Genomic DNA, 16,112 nt, shown 5'->3' on the forward strand with positions numbered 1-16,112 from the left:
TTTGGCAGGATGAATAAAAAAAAAGCCTATTGTCTAAATGGTGAGAGATTGCAGAGCTCTGAGGTGCAGAGGGATCTGGGTGTCCTAGTGCATGAATCACAAAAGGCAGGTATGCAGGTGTACCAAGTAACTAGCAAAGCTAATAGGATGTTATCATTTATTGAGAGGGGAATTGAATACAACAGTAGGGAGGTTATGCTTAAGTTATGCAGGGCAATGGTGAGGCCACATCTGGAGTACCATGTACATTATTGGTGTCTTTATTTAAAGAAACATGTAAATGCATTGTAAGCAGCTCAGAGAAGATTTACTGGAATGGGCGGGTTGTCTTATGAGGAAAGGTTGGACAGGCTAGGCTTGTATCTGCTGGAGTTTGGAAGAGTAAGAGGTGACTTGATTAAAACATAAGGTACTGTGGGGATTTGACAGGGTGAATGTGGAAAGAATATTTCCTCTTGTGGAAGAATCTAGAACTCGAGGTCACTGTTTCAAAATAAGAGGTCACCCATTTAGGACAGAGATGAGGAAAGATTTTTCTCTCAGAGGGTTGCGAGACTTTGGAATTCTCTCTTTTTTAATTCATTCAAGTGATGTGGGCTTTGCTGATTGCCTATCCTTACTTGCCCTTGAGAAGGTGGTGGTGAGCTGCCTTCTTGAACCGTGGGAGTCCATGTGGTGTAGGCACATCCACAGTGCTGTTAGGAAGGGAGTTCCAGGATTTTGACCCAACGGCAGTGAAGGAATGATGATATATTTCCAAACCAGGATGGTGAGTGACTTGGAGGGGAAGCTCCCATTGGTGATATTCCCATCTATCTGCTGCCCTTGTCTTTCTAGGTGGTAGTGGTCGCGGGTTTGGAAGTTGCTGTCTAAGGAGCTTTGGTGAATTCCTGCAGTGCATCTTGTAGATAGTACACGTTGCTGCTACTGTACATCGGTGGTGGAGGGAGTGAATGTTTGTGGATGTGGTGCCAATCAAGTGGGCTGCTTTGTCCTGGACAGTGTCCAGCTTCTTCAGTGTTGTGGGTACTGCACTCATCCAGGCGAGTGGGCAAAATTCCATCACACTCCTGACTTGTGCCTTGTAGATGGTGGACAGGCTTTGAGGAGCCAAGAGGTGAGTTACTCGTCGCACGATTCCTAGCCTCTGACCTGCTCTTGTAGCCACAGTATTTATATGGCCAGTCCAGTTCAGTTTCTGGTCAATGGTAATGCCCTCTTCCTCAAAAGGTGGTTGAGGCAAAGTACTTGAATATCTTTTAGGCAGAGGTAGATAATTGATAAGCAAGGGGGTGAAAGGTTATTGGGGGTAGGCAGGAATATGAGGTTAAAATCAGATCAGCCGTGATCTTATTGAATGGCGGAGCAGGCTTTAGAGGTCGAGTGGCCTATTCCTGCTCCTAATTCATATGTTTGTATGGTTGTGCAAAGATTCAAACCAATGGACACCACATGCGTCCTCTCAAAGGCCTCCTGTGCACGGACAAGATTTTGGAAGAGATGCAGGCAGTCAGAGTGACCACCCCCACTAGGCATTACCAACATGGACTTGTGGACGGCCACCTTGATGCTGGTTGAACTATTGTGTCTTCCCAGCTGTCTCTGTTCTGTTTTGGATTTCTACCATTTTTCAGTCTTTTTGCTTTTTACTCCACAATATTTGATAGCTCCAGTGCCCTCACTAACTTGTGACTGCCACCATCAAGTGGACAAGCCATCTATTTGTTTTCTCACTGTTTCTCTCTGTTTGTTCCTTGCGCTCTCAGCCTACCTTTAAACTAAAAACAAATACAAGACATGAGTTGTTTTATATTCCGGTAATTTACAGTTAATATCCTAGCTGCATGATATTCTTTTTCTGTTGTTTTCTCTCTATTCCCCATGTTTTCACCAAATCTGTCACAGCGCATCAAAAAACAAAAAAAAAAATCTATTGCCAAAGGTTTGTTATAAAAAATAATGTTCTTAAAGTTTTAAATAAATAAATGTCATTTAGCTTGTAAATCGATTGGCTTTTTACAACATTCGGGCAGCTTTCATTGTAACATTTACTCTTAAATGGTCAGATTGATTGAATTCAATTTCACAACTTTTTATGGTGAGTTGAACTCATGACCTCGTTACTCACCCGATATAACAGTCACAATCCTAGCATATCCGAAATGTGTGCAATCATTCTATTTTCTTAATATTGAATATATTTAGGTTACATACGCTTTTTCGAAAAGAATCCCTAAATGGCCAACAGGGAATTCCAGTTCTGTTCTCCTTTATATAAGGACTTCTTTTCCATTAGTACTGAGCAGTTCATCCAGAAATAGATCTGTCCAGTTCAAACCCAAACAGATGGCCATTTTAGCTGGAGATTTGACATAAAAACTGAAAATACTAGAAATATACATCATTTCCATCACTATCTAACGGATTCGTTAACATTTTGTGTTATGGCCCTTCATTGGAAGAGTAGACAGGTAAGACAATCTCTTTATGGGACAGGTCAAAACAAAGACAGAGGGAGAACAATAGATAAGGTTAAGAACAGAGAAATGCTGTTATTAAAGAGGGGCAACTGGTGATGCAGAACCATCTAACTGTTGTTGCAACGATGAAAAGTGCTGGACAGTGCGCAGAGATCATTTCAGGAAAGTAGCAAGAAGGCAAAATAATGACAAAAGGTGAGTAAAACGGCTCCAAGGTGGTAGGGATCGCAATGGAATGTGAATGGGAGAGATCAGAAGAATGTTCAGGGTCTGAAAGTCAATGTTGAAGGGAGCGAACTGAAAACCGCCCAGCAGAAAACTGAGACACTGTTTCTGCTGGGTTCCTGCCAAACTTACAATTCACGTTCCACAACGTTATGTCCTGCAACACTGTATTGGGTAGATCACACAGAACTGCTACTTTATCCCTCTGTGTTCATATAAATAATAGAACTTTTGTATAGGATGCATGGAGTTACAACTAATTAAATTTTCTCATGATTAGTTCATATCACACTGACTAAACACAATAGTTCCCTTCCTGAAAGATATAAAAGTCAAAGTCCAATTTCATTGACCAGCTATATTCTTCAGATGTACAAATCTTCAGTGTGCTTCTGATTCTTCAGATTAATTTACACCATGATTGGTCAACTGTGTTAGAACGTTTGGATTGGTTCCATAATTTAAATGTGGCCAGTTTAGAAAGGTGGCTTTCATTAGACCATTCTTCTAAAATTATGATTTTGAAAATCTGATTTTCGCAAAACAGCCGTTGAAATGGAAGTTGAAGAATTTGATAGTTATTGCCCTCCTTTAAACAAAAAGAGTACTATTATATCAAAAATAATTTTATTCTGAATTTGACACAGTGCCTATCTTGTTGCAGAAGTTTCATTATTTATACATCTCTTGATAAGCATAGAATAGTAAGGCAGTGAGAACTAAGCAGCACAGTAACCTAGGAGATGATCACATGTGCTGCTTTAAGACTCCTGTCCTAATGGATCACTTATTGTCAGATTACACATTCACTTACGATGTTCCTTTGATGAGAACTGACTTCTTGAAAAATGCCTTTGGTTACCACAGCTCCAGAGTGTTCGAGTTACTCTACACTAACATATTTTATGAGGATACTGCAGCTACAGTAAAGCTGGACTGTATTCATTGAGAAAGAAAAACAATTCAGAAAGATCAATTTGAACAGAATGATTTTGGATTACATGAGCACCGAAAGGTAAATTTGAAATAAATAAGTATGCTAATTGTTTCACTTTTAAAAATTCCCAATGTTCCTATTTATTTTAATATCCCTATTGGAGGCAGATTTTGGCATGTGACCAGGAGAGTAGAATGGTCTGGACTTTTTTTTATTCGTTCATGGGATGGGGGTGTCCCTGGCTAGGCCAGCATTTATTGCCCATCCCTAATTGCCCTTGAGAACTGAGTGGCTTGCTAGGCCATTTCAGAGTCAACCACATTGCTGTGGGTCTGGAGTCACATGTAGGCCAGACCAGATAAGGGACAGCAAATTTCATACGTGAACCAGATGGGTTTTTACAACAATTGACAACGGTCATCATCGGACTTTTAATTCCAGACTTTTATTTTGTTGAATTCAAATTTCACCATCAGCTGTGGTGGGAGTAAATCCAGAGCATTACCCTGGGTCTCTGGATTACTAGTCCAGTGACAATACAACTATACCACTGCCTCCCCCAGTTCAAACGATGCACTTCTCAGATTCCCTGATTATAAACAATTCAACTCTCTAATTGTTTGACAATTAGGAGGTAGGTGCATTGTAAGACAAGGAAAAAACTGTGTGCTCTTTGTTCAAAGAATTGTAAAACACAGATGCCAAATTTTATTTTTGAATTCCAGTGTTTAGTAATAAATAAATATTATAAATAAATATGTATCATTTGTAATTCAGTACATATCAAAGTCAGTAACAAATTTGATATTCATATAGAAAGCTTTACTCAGAATGTGACAGTGTTGTGTAACTTAGTTCCATTGTTGCCCTGACTCAGTAATATAAACTAATGGGGACTGGTAGAATCTTTAAATCTTTTTCCTACATTTTTGTGAATCCTACACTCATCAAGGCGATGCTGCTCCTGGGGAATGAAAAAGCTTTAATTTTGGGCAACAACAGTATCAGCATCAGGAAGAGCAGATTGAAGTTCTCTCAGTTCCATCCCCCAGTGTGTTAGAACCTCAAATGAAGAAGTGTTTCTAAGTCTGAAAACTGAAGTTACTGAATCTTTGACGTATGTGGCCAGTCATTAGCATATATAAACACATCTGAGTAATCAATTTTTCTGATAGATAAACATTTATATCATGTCTATTTTCTCTTTTCTTTTACAGTCATGCTGATATTCACTCTATTGTTGCACAGAACATATCCTGGCCTCGTGTTACTCATGCCTACTTAATTAAACTGGAAGCATTGATGAGTTGACAAGTGACCATATTGGACAAGGGATGGTTAGAACTTTCTATATTAGTTCCTTGCTATATTAGCAACACTTTGGGGATGTGTACATGTAATAAGAGACACTGTGATGACTATTGAATCTTCTATTTTGGCGACCTGCACTAAGTATGAAAAAGAACATTTAGAAGAAAATGTGATTGACAATTGAAAGCAACAATAATATGACGAATGGAACACTGGATAAAATACAACTGAGTTGGTTTGTTTTGAATTATTATACTATTTCAGCTGTGAATTATAAAGCATCAAAATTTGGTTGAAGCTGCCCAGGAAAAGAATTTGTAAAAAAGCAACTTTTCTTCAATTGCACCTGAAAGATCTTACTAAGCCATACACTTAAGAAATTCACAGAAGCAGGTAGTTGAACTTCCATTTGATGTGATGCCCAATCACTTGAAGAAAACTCTGTTTTCCACAGCTGCTATTGTAAGTTTTGTTTCTGTAATCCTGCTGACTGTGGCACTGGGGACAACACGATGGGTGACTGCTTCAATGCTGTGCAAAACTGGGGCTGACATTGTAAATGCCACTGATCCAGAGATGGCAAAGTTTATGGGGCACCTTTACTATGGACTATTCCAGGGACGAAAAATACGACACTGTGGTCTTGGAGGACGGTGCTCTAAAATCACAAGTAATTATGGTTGGATTTGCAGAAAATGGTTTTGTTGCTTTTGGTTTGCTATTTAGATGGGGTACCTGACCTGACTTTGCAGGTTACAAAGAGAGTACAGAGGGCAGCAACCGTTCACCTCTGTGGCTCATGATTGCAGTCCAGGGTGATGGGATGAAAGCTTCCTTTATCTCAAAAAGATTAAAGCCTAATGTGAAATGTGCGTTTGAACAATCTGATCCTATTTCCTAGTGAACATAGTGGCTCTGCACTAAGCTTCCCAGCTTAGCACAAATTGGCATTAAATTGGCAATCTCACTCAGCACGCTTAACCAAGTTGCTGTTTCGTATGTGTTCACAAAGTAAAACAGGGGTGATTTAACTGGCCATGCTATGTCTGCATTGGGGCTGCTTAATGCTGACACTGACATTTCTCACCGCAAAGAGCACAACTAAAAACAAAAGAAGTTAATAGTGCACTTTACGTCAAAAAATAACTTTCCACCATAGTTTTTTTCTCCTGCCTGGTTACTATGTAATCAATCTATCAAGTTTTTATTAATACTTCAGCTGAAGGAAAGCCCAGAATTAAATTAAATTGTAAAAGGTTATTTTTCATTCTTCAATGTATGTACTTTTTGGAACTGCTGGTTAAGACTTAATCAAGTGAAAAATAGCCAAAGTGGTCAGCGTTTAAAATGAGATCAATTTTGGATTATTCTAATTGACATTTAATTTTATTGTGCCTAAAAGGGACAAATGTCATCATGAAATGTCAGTGAAACATTTGCCTGGCAAAATTGCACTATCTGTGCTGTACACAAATAGAAGTCAATTTGCATAAGAAATTAAGTTGACTTGAAGAGGAAATTGCTTTTGGGCAGTGCTTCTATCGCATCACTTATATTGAGCGTCCTAAAGCCAGTAAAGCCTGTAAAAATACCAGCTATATATTGGAGAGGAAACTCGTTTATTGCATCCCACATGCTGTATGTTAAAAAATATATATAATTTGTAGACGTTTTCTGCATAGTCAAGATCAGAAAAATAGTGAAACTGATAGAAAAATAGCATGGGGAGTACTGTTTTTGTCTTTACCATCTGAATGGTAATCAGGTGTAATGGGTTCTACAATGGGTGAGCAGTTCGCTCTGCTGGATTACCATCCAGGCAGTGAAGATGAAAATTTACTCCCATAACTTTTATTGTAAATTTTGTTAGATGTGGTACAAATGCTTTTATTTTTAACTTAAAACTGTTTAATACCACAGTGCCACCACCACCCCACTAACCCCCCCCCCCACTTCCATGTTGACTAATGCTTTAAAAATAAGGTTCAACCAACCTGATTTAGCAAAACAAATTCACTTATATAATGTAGATAGGGGATTGGGATGATAATTGGCAGGTCTTATTTAATGTGGATAAAGCATAGTGATGAGGCACACAGCAGACATTTTTACCGTAACATGTTGGATGGGAAACCCAATGGGATCAGGTGGAATGCTGATATTACACCCTGACTAATATTACTTATTGACTTCAATGGAGAGCAAAATCGGGTGGGGTGGTAAAACCAACATTGTGTCAGTTTCCCAACTGGGAGGATAACTTAACATTGCCCCTCTTAGCATGCTGTAAAATCAGCATTCTGCCTGATCTGTTGGGTTTCCTATCCAGAGTGTTAGACTATAATTGCCCTTATAGAATCTGGGAAATTCCTTGGAGCTGTTCCCATCTTGCTGCCATTACTTTGCTGAAAGTGTTGTGTAAATGTGTTTCGCTGTGCTTTTGGTCAAGTAATGCCAGCAGAGTGGGAGCAACTGAGAAATTTCCCAGTCTTGGAATTTATTACTATAGAGGAGCCACTTTTAATCTAATCCTCTCATTTCAGTGTGTCATCTCACTCTAATTCTATTTTATTGACTTTTGCTCAATGAGCCTTCATACTCTTATAGGGGAATAAGAAATGGTAAAAACATAGCAAAAGACTACAGGACACTACAGGGGTTCTCATGGATAATTTGTTGAGACCATGATCTCAATGTGTGACAGCAGAAAAGAAGTGAAGCAAGAGTGCATAGTCAGAGGAGTAGAGTTTAAATCCCACTAGTGATTGTGAGATTATATAGCAAACAGGTTCAGATTAATCTTGAGTCTTTGTATAGTTCTGGTCATTGTACTACATTCGAAACATCATGGCTTTGTAGGTTACAGGGAGGGTACAGGAGGGAGCAACGCAACTATTAATGAGAATGTGACACTTGAACCTGACACCTGAGGTGACACCTATAAGGAGAAAAAGAAAGATGGAAATCTTCACACTAGAGAAAAGAAGATCAAAGGAAGTGTTATCAAAGTATTTGAGAGTTATAATACCAATAAACACTAAAAATTGTTCGGCATAACAAGAATCTAAGTAACCGGAAAACATGAACTGACACTAAAGGCGGTAGCAGATGTGAAAAAAGGCATTTTACCCACAGGCCACAATGGTGGATTTTCACACCGTATTTCCTTCCCAGCACCTTCCGTCTCATTAGTAAGGGAAACATGCCGGATCGCTGGTGGGCAGGTTCAGATTTTGTTGCCACACTGTGACCTCAGCACTTTCTCACTGGACACAGTGGAAGGCCGCCGCGTTGTCCTCCACCCCCACTCTGGCTGCAGGAGGTCCACCAGCATCATTAATTTGGCCTGGGAGGTGGTGGCAGCAGCGGTCAGCACCAACAGAGCATAGAGGTCAGCCATCCAGTGCAGGAGGATGAATGCTCTCAACCCACACACTCAGAAACCCACCACACACCCACAGGGGTCTCACACCTCAAGGAACAACACCACTAAATCTCACACACACCCTCACATCTCCATCAGGTTCATATCCTCTGGAGCTTGCATCCTAATCCTATCCATCGCTCTGCTCACCACACAAAGATTCCATGTGGTGCCATGTGTCCTGATCACAATGATCACATTCTTTCCATCTGTTTGATGCAGAAGAAGCTGGCTCACAACAGGAGGAAGAGGTCCTAGACTGGAGGTGGAGTGGCTGACATTAGGCCCCTCACTCACTTTGAGGAGCGTGCCACTGCACTGACAGGTGTGACTGGAAATAAGCAGCATGGAAACCCCGTCACAGCACTTACCCACACCCTCCACCAGTGCAGAAACACACACCTTGGTGGAATCGAGGTCTAGAGCAGGCTCAGGTTCACAATCTGGTGGTCGCCACATGGACACGTGTCCACAGCAGGAGGAGGCAGGTTCATTTGAGCTACCTGGCACTCGGAGCACTGTTGGGGAAGAGACATCTGTGAGGTCCGAGTCAGATAACGAGCCTCTGGATTCGGCCTTCCAACTCATCCTGGAGAGTCAGCAGAATGCAGGGGAACATCACGCAGAGCTGTTGGAGGCTCTCAACAGAGTGGCACGTGAGTACGCCTGTTCTCTGATGAAGTGGTGCCCATATGTGCATGTATGGAGGTCTCCATAGGAAAGCTGGCGGACGCCATGGAGACCCTGGTCCAACAGAATGCAGAGTTCATGCAGACCTGCAATCCATTGAGGTATCCATGGGTGATTTCATGTAGTGGCAATACAAGGGGGATACGGGGCACCTGGACGTCCCTCCAGGTGTTCCTTCCCCTCAATGAGTCAAGCTAGGGCCCTTGAGCACCCGAAGGGAGGAGAAGCAGCAGCTGAGCACTCCTGGGTCATCCACTCAGGAATCTCAGAGGCTGTCCTCTCCTTCTGAGTCCCGTTTTCCTGTGACCCCCTTCAACCTTGTCCTCAGTTACTGCAGAGGGAGCAGCTGGCCCACAGGAGGACAGCCAAAGCAAGCCAGGGCCCTCATGGCCTCGACTCTCCAAAGGACAGATACCAAAGTCATCAGGGGTAACAGGGCCAACCATTGCACAGGCTGTCTACACCACTGCTGCGGATGTCAGGGCAGCACCTAGAGAGAGCGCTAGACCTAGGAAAGTTAAGAAATTCTGATCACAAGATATTGCATGGGTGAACACATTTTATCACTTTATAATCTGAAAATATATTCACTTCTACTGAATAATATGTAATGTTGTCTTTCAGCTTCATTTGTAGGCTTTAAGAGTTCTCTCCTTGCATCCCCCCCACACCCCTGTCTCCCCCCCACACCCCCCCGGCCTCCAACTAACAGTTCAGCTGCAAGTGATTCTGGAAGGAGAAGTGTGTGTGTGGCAGGGCCTTTCGGAGCCTCTGTTATGACCATAGCCAGTGTTAATTGCTGCACAAATCAAATCCCACAACTTTTTTTTTCTGAAGTCTAAAAATGAGAAGACGATGTACCAATCTCAGCAGTAAGAGGTCCAGTAACACTTTTGGGTTTTTAAAATTTAGAAGTTAAAGCTTAAGTAACAAAAAGAAATAAACGAAAACTTAAGCATACAAGATTACAGTTACATAATTAAAGTTATTCTTACAAAACATTCCCCCAAAACTTTCTACTTGGTCAAGCCCACAAGGCAACACTCCCTTATGGAAATGGAATCCAATAATATCACATAAGGCAAACTGCTGTAGCTTTAATAAAGGTACACCACATGACCTGTACCCTCTTCCACTTTGCTATGGAATTCACTTGGAATCAAACTGCTTGCTGGAGCCCAAGACTTCTCAACAGCTCAAATAGCTCCAGCTATCTCCAGCTTAACAGTTATCTAGCTCAATAGCTATCTCTAGCTCGCTCTACCTCAACAGCTATCCAAAGTAACTCTAATATACCTTTTTTCCCTTCCATTTCAGTCCCATTGTTTGCACACCCCTTTGAAACTCAAATCCTTCCAAATATAAAATCTTTCATGTTTCCATCTTGTCTTTACTTTTGGGTCAATAAAACTATAATATCCCTACTACCATTACCTATGGACTCCTGCAAGATGCAAACATTTTTCTTGTGACCTCTTGAAATTCAACACTCTCCCAACTTAACTAAAAATGCAAATGTTAGATCTAACCTATTTACTTGTACTTCAAACTTAACACCTTTAACATTTTCATGTTTCCAAACATCCAGATAGCCTGACTCCTATCAACCTCTTGCCCAGCTTAATTAAATTACACACACACACACACACACACATCCACCTCGCCTTCTTTACAGAATAACAATATTCCCCAAAATATTTTTAAAAACATTCTCATACCTCGCGCAGGCACTCTCCCATGAATTCGGAGCCTTTATCCATCACACTCATCTCACTGTCCTGAGCATTTTCAATGCTGCCTGTGGGGGTTCTCTTTCAGTTGTCCATCTATGTTGACCTGCATCTCCGCCCACCCACTGACTGCGCTCCCATGCAGCACCTGTGCCTGTCCAACACAAGGCTCCGCTCACTTTCAGTTTGCACAGCATAGTAGTGGTTAAATTTTTGATAAGCTCTCCTGTCCTTTCCCCTCCCCCTGTCTCCCAGTCACACATATCCTTTCGCCCATTACAATGCCCCTGGCATCACCTTTCACTTCCCCACCTATAGCTTAAACCCTTGTCATTCCATGATGTCCAAGTGAACATACACATTCCCTACCTTCCTGAAAATCCCGCCCCAATTCACATTGACCCCCTCCTTCCCACCTCCAGGTTCTGTGTTTGCCTCCGTGTCCCCACCAACCACCCTTGATGCCCTTTCTACTGGTACCAACACCCACCCGCACCCTTCCACCCTACCACTCCCCCACTTCCTCTCACACTCACCATTCCCTCCTACCACGGCCACTCTGAGTTCGCTCTCCAGGAGGTAGTCATTGACTGCACAGACCCCTCCATTATACGCTCACCTGGACGTTCCACCCCTCCCCTGACTCCTTCCTCCACCCTTAATCCCTTCTCTACTCCTACTCCCTTCTCCACTTTTACTCCCTCCTGTCTCCGGACACCTTCCCCCCTCCGAACTCCCTCCTCCATCCGGATACCTTCCCCGCTCCGAATTCCGCCCTCCCACCTGGACACCTTACTCCCTCCTCCTCCCCGGACACCTCCCCCGCTCCAAACTCACTCCCTTACACCTTCCTCCCTCCTTACACCAACCTTCCCACTTGCAGCATTCTCCCCCCATTACACCCTCCTCCCCCCATATGCTCATCTCCCCCGGACACCCTCCTTCCCCCTCCCAAACTCACCCCCACTACACCTTGGATCTCCCCAAATCTCACCCCGACACTTTCATCCAACCCCTCCCAACCTCACCCCCCATGTCACCTTCGTTTTTGCTCCATCCCCCCCAACCTCACCCCCGTCACCTTCATCCCTCCCCACCTCACCAGCCCATGACATCTTCGTCCCCCCAGCAACCACCTCACCCCACCCGACACCTTCATTCCCCCACCCCAACAGCTTTGCCGCCGTCACCACCGACTCCCCCCCCACCCCGGCCTCAGCAAATTCAAAGCTGCTGCGTGAAGACCTCCCACCTTCTGAGAGCTGCTTCATGGCAGAGCCATGTGCATGAGGATCCACCCAGCATTGCGGTGCATGTTGTTCCTCCCGGGTCCGGTGGCTGTAGGCTTCCAGCATTATGTTTTCCTCGGATGGCCCTAAAGGAAAGTCCCGACTTCTGCATGTCACACTTGTCCAGATGTGTTCTAGGCTGGCCTGTTATCCCGCCGGCGTAATGGTAAATCTGTAATTCTTTCGTCACCTATCTGCTAACACACATACAGGCTATTAGTGTGACTTGATAACTTTTCCTCTATATTTTGTAAATACATTTTTCCAGGCCAAAAGATAACAAGACTAAAGATTTCTCCACTAATGCTACTTTGTAGCTGACCATCAGGAGGAACAGCTTAAGAAGGCTGATGTATTCATTATCCATTTTTTTCTCTTTTTCCATTCGCAGCCCATCCAGAAACTGATAAAAGAGGTTACGGCCAGCTCTTTGTTATGTCATCCGTGTTATAGCAGTATGCAAAATTTATACAAAGTGTTCTTTAGGAGTTGGGATCCTGGCCAATTTTTCTCATAAACTATGGTAGTGAGCCCTCTAATTTGAAGCTGTCTAATGCAGCCCTAGTTAATAGCATCTAACTCAGCAGAAATGACAGGTCAAACCTCAGGCCCTCTTGTTCTAGTTTACCTTTCCTAATTTATTGACTTAATTCACTGAACCAGAGGAACAATAGGCAGTTTGTGAAAGAGGCGAAAAATAATGAATAGTTCCAATGTTAACCTAGATATGAAAGAAAATGGAGATGATAAAGGAATTCAACTTTTAATGCCATAGGAACTATATTGAATTTGAATATGGAAACATTGTCACTAGCATGACAAACTCCATTTGCACGTTAATATAAATGTTTTTGCAGCATGTATGCACAAGCTACTATTATTTTTGTCTTGTTATAATCTTTTCTATTCTACATTTTCAGTTTTTCCACAGTTGGTGAAAACGCTGAATGCAGCTGTTCATGTTTTGGTTATATTTTTTATCTGCCTAGCAATTGCTTTTGCTTTGGTCAGTTTTGGGTTTTGTATTTACAATGCAGTGAAAATTCCTTACCAAGCCATAAAAGGATCAATGGGTATCTACCTCTGGAACTCGATTGCAAGTAAGTGTATAGAACCTAATATTCCTTATGGTATTCCTTTCCTATTATACCCTATTTTAACATGGCTAAACATCATTAATATTAAGTCTTTCATTCATATTAATTTGAAAACAAATCATTCAAATTATCTTTGAAATTGAGGATTTGTAACAAAATATTCTATAAACTGAGGTGCATAAATTATGGGGTAATATGAAATACCTGCATAAACCATCCATCCTTAAATGAAGTAGTTTTAATATTTCAACATAAAATTGCACATCTCTGAAAGAAACTCTTTCAGAGATTGAAATTTTCCTCATATAGTGCAGTAGTTATATCCTTCGTTTATTAGTTCATAATGTTGTGGCTGAGGTAAGTTGCTGGTGTCATCATAGTCTGTGAACATTTTGCCCGCCTTACATTGCAATAAAAATGCAAGATTTTCCATTAAAAATGCAGTTATTAAGTTGTACACATTTTTAAAAACTGAAACTGTTTGATAACGCAGATCTCAATTTTAAAAACAATTTTATTTTTAAAATTTAAGCAAAATGATCAGAAAATGATGACAGTGTTGCCTATTCAAGAAATATGTTAACATTTCCAAATATCACTGAAAACTATTCACATGAAATGTATTCCCAGATTGGCTGCTATTGTGAAGGCAATTCTGCCTGATGAAAGTTTGTGGAAGAAGTTCACATAGTCCTCAGATTACTGTTTGACATGCTTCATTGCAGATTACACAATGCTTGCTGGTTCATACATTGAGGGTCATGTAGTTATAAAATTCCATATGGTACTAAATAGGATATCTGTGGTATTATTACATTTGCAGATTATGTGAGGCTCTGTAGGTAGGTAGGCTGAACATCACTCTCTGGCTGGGGCTCTGTGGTGGCATATTCAGTGAAATGTTGATTTAGAAGTACTTGTCTGAAATATTTATATATAGCTAAAATCAATTTTAAAACAAAATCAGGAACTGTGCGCCAGCCAGCCTTAAATAGTTATATCACTGTTCCTTCATTGCTGCTAGGTTAACATGTGACAGCACCACCAGCACAAGGAATACAGCGATTCAAAGTCAAGGCCCACTACCATCTTTTCAAGGCAACCAGGGCAGAACAATAAATGTGAACTTGTCAGTGTTGTCAGATCCTAAGAATAAAAAAAACTGAAGTATTTTAAAGGCTTTTAAATACTCTTTTAAGGTTCTATACTAGGTCTTGGGGACAAATGGGACTTTCCTTTGATCACTTCATATTGTTTCACTGTACGTGGAAGAAAAAGATCAGAAAGACCACTCCAGAGACACCAGGCTGATTAAGCACTATAGGCAGTGTCTCGCCCCTGCCAGCTGGGACGCGTGACTCCCTATCTACAGATCCACATGGGGTGACTTCACCAAGACCTTTCAACAAAACTTCAGAAGGCTGTATCTCCCTTACACTTCAGTAATTGGTTGTCAGGCAGTTATTAATGTAATTTAAACTCATGCCCACATCCACCCATTACTGTCTATTATACTTAAATACAACTAGGCAGAGGCAAATGTTTTCAACTAGCAGCAAAATGAACTATTGCTGAATCTGCTCACCCTTAACTTAACAGAGAGAAAAACAGTTGATTTCTGGTTCCTTCTTTCTTTCCTGGAGACACCAACACCATGCTGGTCTTAGTTCCATAGATGATGCTCGCCCTCTGATATCACTCCCAAGTAGCCATTCCTAATGTGCAAACCTAGTTAGTAGATTATTCAACTTTGCAGGCAACATAGCCAAGTCTAAATATTCATATCCACACATGCACACCTCTACAAGGGGCTGCTGGATAACGGACAGATGCAGGAGCACTGACTGAATTTATAACCCGAATCCATGGTGCGCTGGGGTCCTTGCAACACACCTATCACCCAAGCAACTAAGATTATTTAAATCAGCATTTCGAATCTGTGATATGCCTCATCCTATATAGCTCATCTATCCATTGACTTAACCAGCTGAGCTATTAGCAGTGCCAAACAAAAGTTTTAAATGATTATACTGCAAATCATACAATTAGAATAATAGATCAGTTCACTGTTAAAGTAGTCTCAGCTAAATATGATTCCAACCTTTGACGCTTCACTTCAACTAATTTTATTGGATCATATTCATATTATACAGAGAATACAAGCCATGTATCTATAAAGATGCAGATATTCTATGTCAGTCAAATCTTTTAATTCTATGTTCCATTTATACTGGTTTCCCTTTGCAGGTCTGTGTGGACTGTTTGCAATTGTTTGCTTTATTGCTGCTGTGAAGCTTCATCAGCATACAGAACGAATTGCCAATTTTCATGAACGTGTTTTTAAATTCATTATCCTTCAGGAATACTTTGGCACCTCCTTCTGGCTGTGCGTGGCAAGTGCTGTTTTGCATATAGCAAACATTTTAGTGGTCAGCATCAGTGGAGTGCGTTTCCCAAAGTTAAAGACCAAAACAGAGGAAGCAAATGTCACACCTGAAGACCTAATGTATTAGTAAACAAATGTTTTAGTTATCATACAGAAGCACATTATTGGAAACCTTACCAAGATTAAACAGCTTCTGGGAATCATATGCATTATGTTTACTTTGTGACAAAGAGTTCTTAATGGGTATAAAAAAGGGGGTGATATTGTTCCAATGTTGAAAGCAGGCATTTACCGTATTTTGTTGCTGAAGTATAGCTTTTTCAATCGGGGTATATATAGTACATGGCTACTGTATACAAGTTTAAAAGCTAAGCGCTTATTTTCTTTGTATAACATTCAGTTAGTATTCCAATAATTTATTTGCTAGTGCATGTATTTTTAAGTCTTTCTTTTCATATGACAGTATTATGGGGGAGGTGAAGGCGTAGTGGTATTGTCTGGACCAGTAATCCAGAGACCAGGCTAATACTCTGGGGACCTGGG

General features: G+C 41.3%; 1 protein-coding gene across 1 annotated transcript; it reads left to right on the top strand.

The window, feature by feature from the left end:
• Positions 1–4,440: 4,440 nt before the first annotated feature.
• Positions 4,441–15,802, top strand: clrn2 (clarin 2). Its single transcript, XM_078552026.1, has 3 exons — positions 4,441–5,623; positions 13,007–13,186; positions 15,431–15,802. Exons 1-3 carry the CDS (start codon positions 5,371–5,373, stop codon positions 15,694–15,696), a joined length of 699 nt encoding a protein of 232 aa, XP_078408152.1. The 5' UTR covers positions 4,441–5,370; the 3' UTR covers positions 15,697–15,802.
• The last annotated feature ends 310 nt before the right edge of the window (positions 15,803–16,112 follow it).

Source organism: Cetorhinus maximus, chromosome 1 (assembly GCF_964194155.1).
Source record: "Cetorhinus maximus chromosome 1, sCetMax3.hap1.1, whole genome shotgun sequence".
Classification (NCBI taxonomy): domain Eukaryota; kingdom Metazoa; phylum Chordata; class Chondrichthyes; order Lamniformes; family Cetorhinidae; genus Cetorhinus; species Cetorhinus maximus.

Coding starts and splice junctions, on each gene's coding strand:
- clrn2 (XM_078552026.1), top strand. CDS start 5,371: ATGCCCAATCACTTGAAGAAAACTCTGTTTTCCACAGCTGCTATTGTA. Junction 5,624..13,006: donor ACGGTGCTCTAAAATCACAA/GTAATTATGGTT, acceptor CTACATTTTCAG/TTTTTCCACAGTTGGTGAAA. Junction 13,187..15,430: donor CCTCTGGAACTCGATTGCAA/GTAAGTGTATAG, acceptor TTCCCTTTGCAG/GTCTGTGTGGACTGTTTGCA.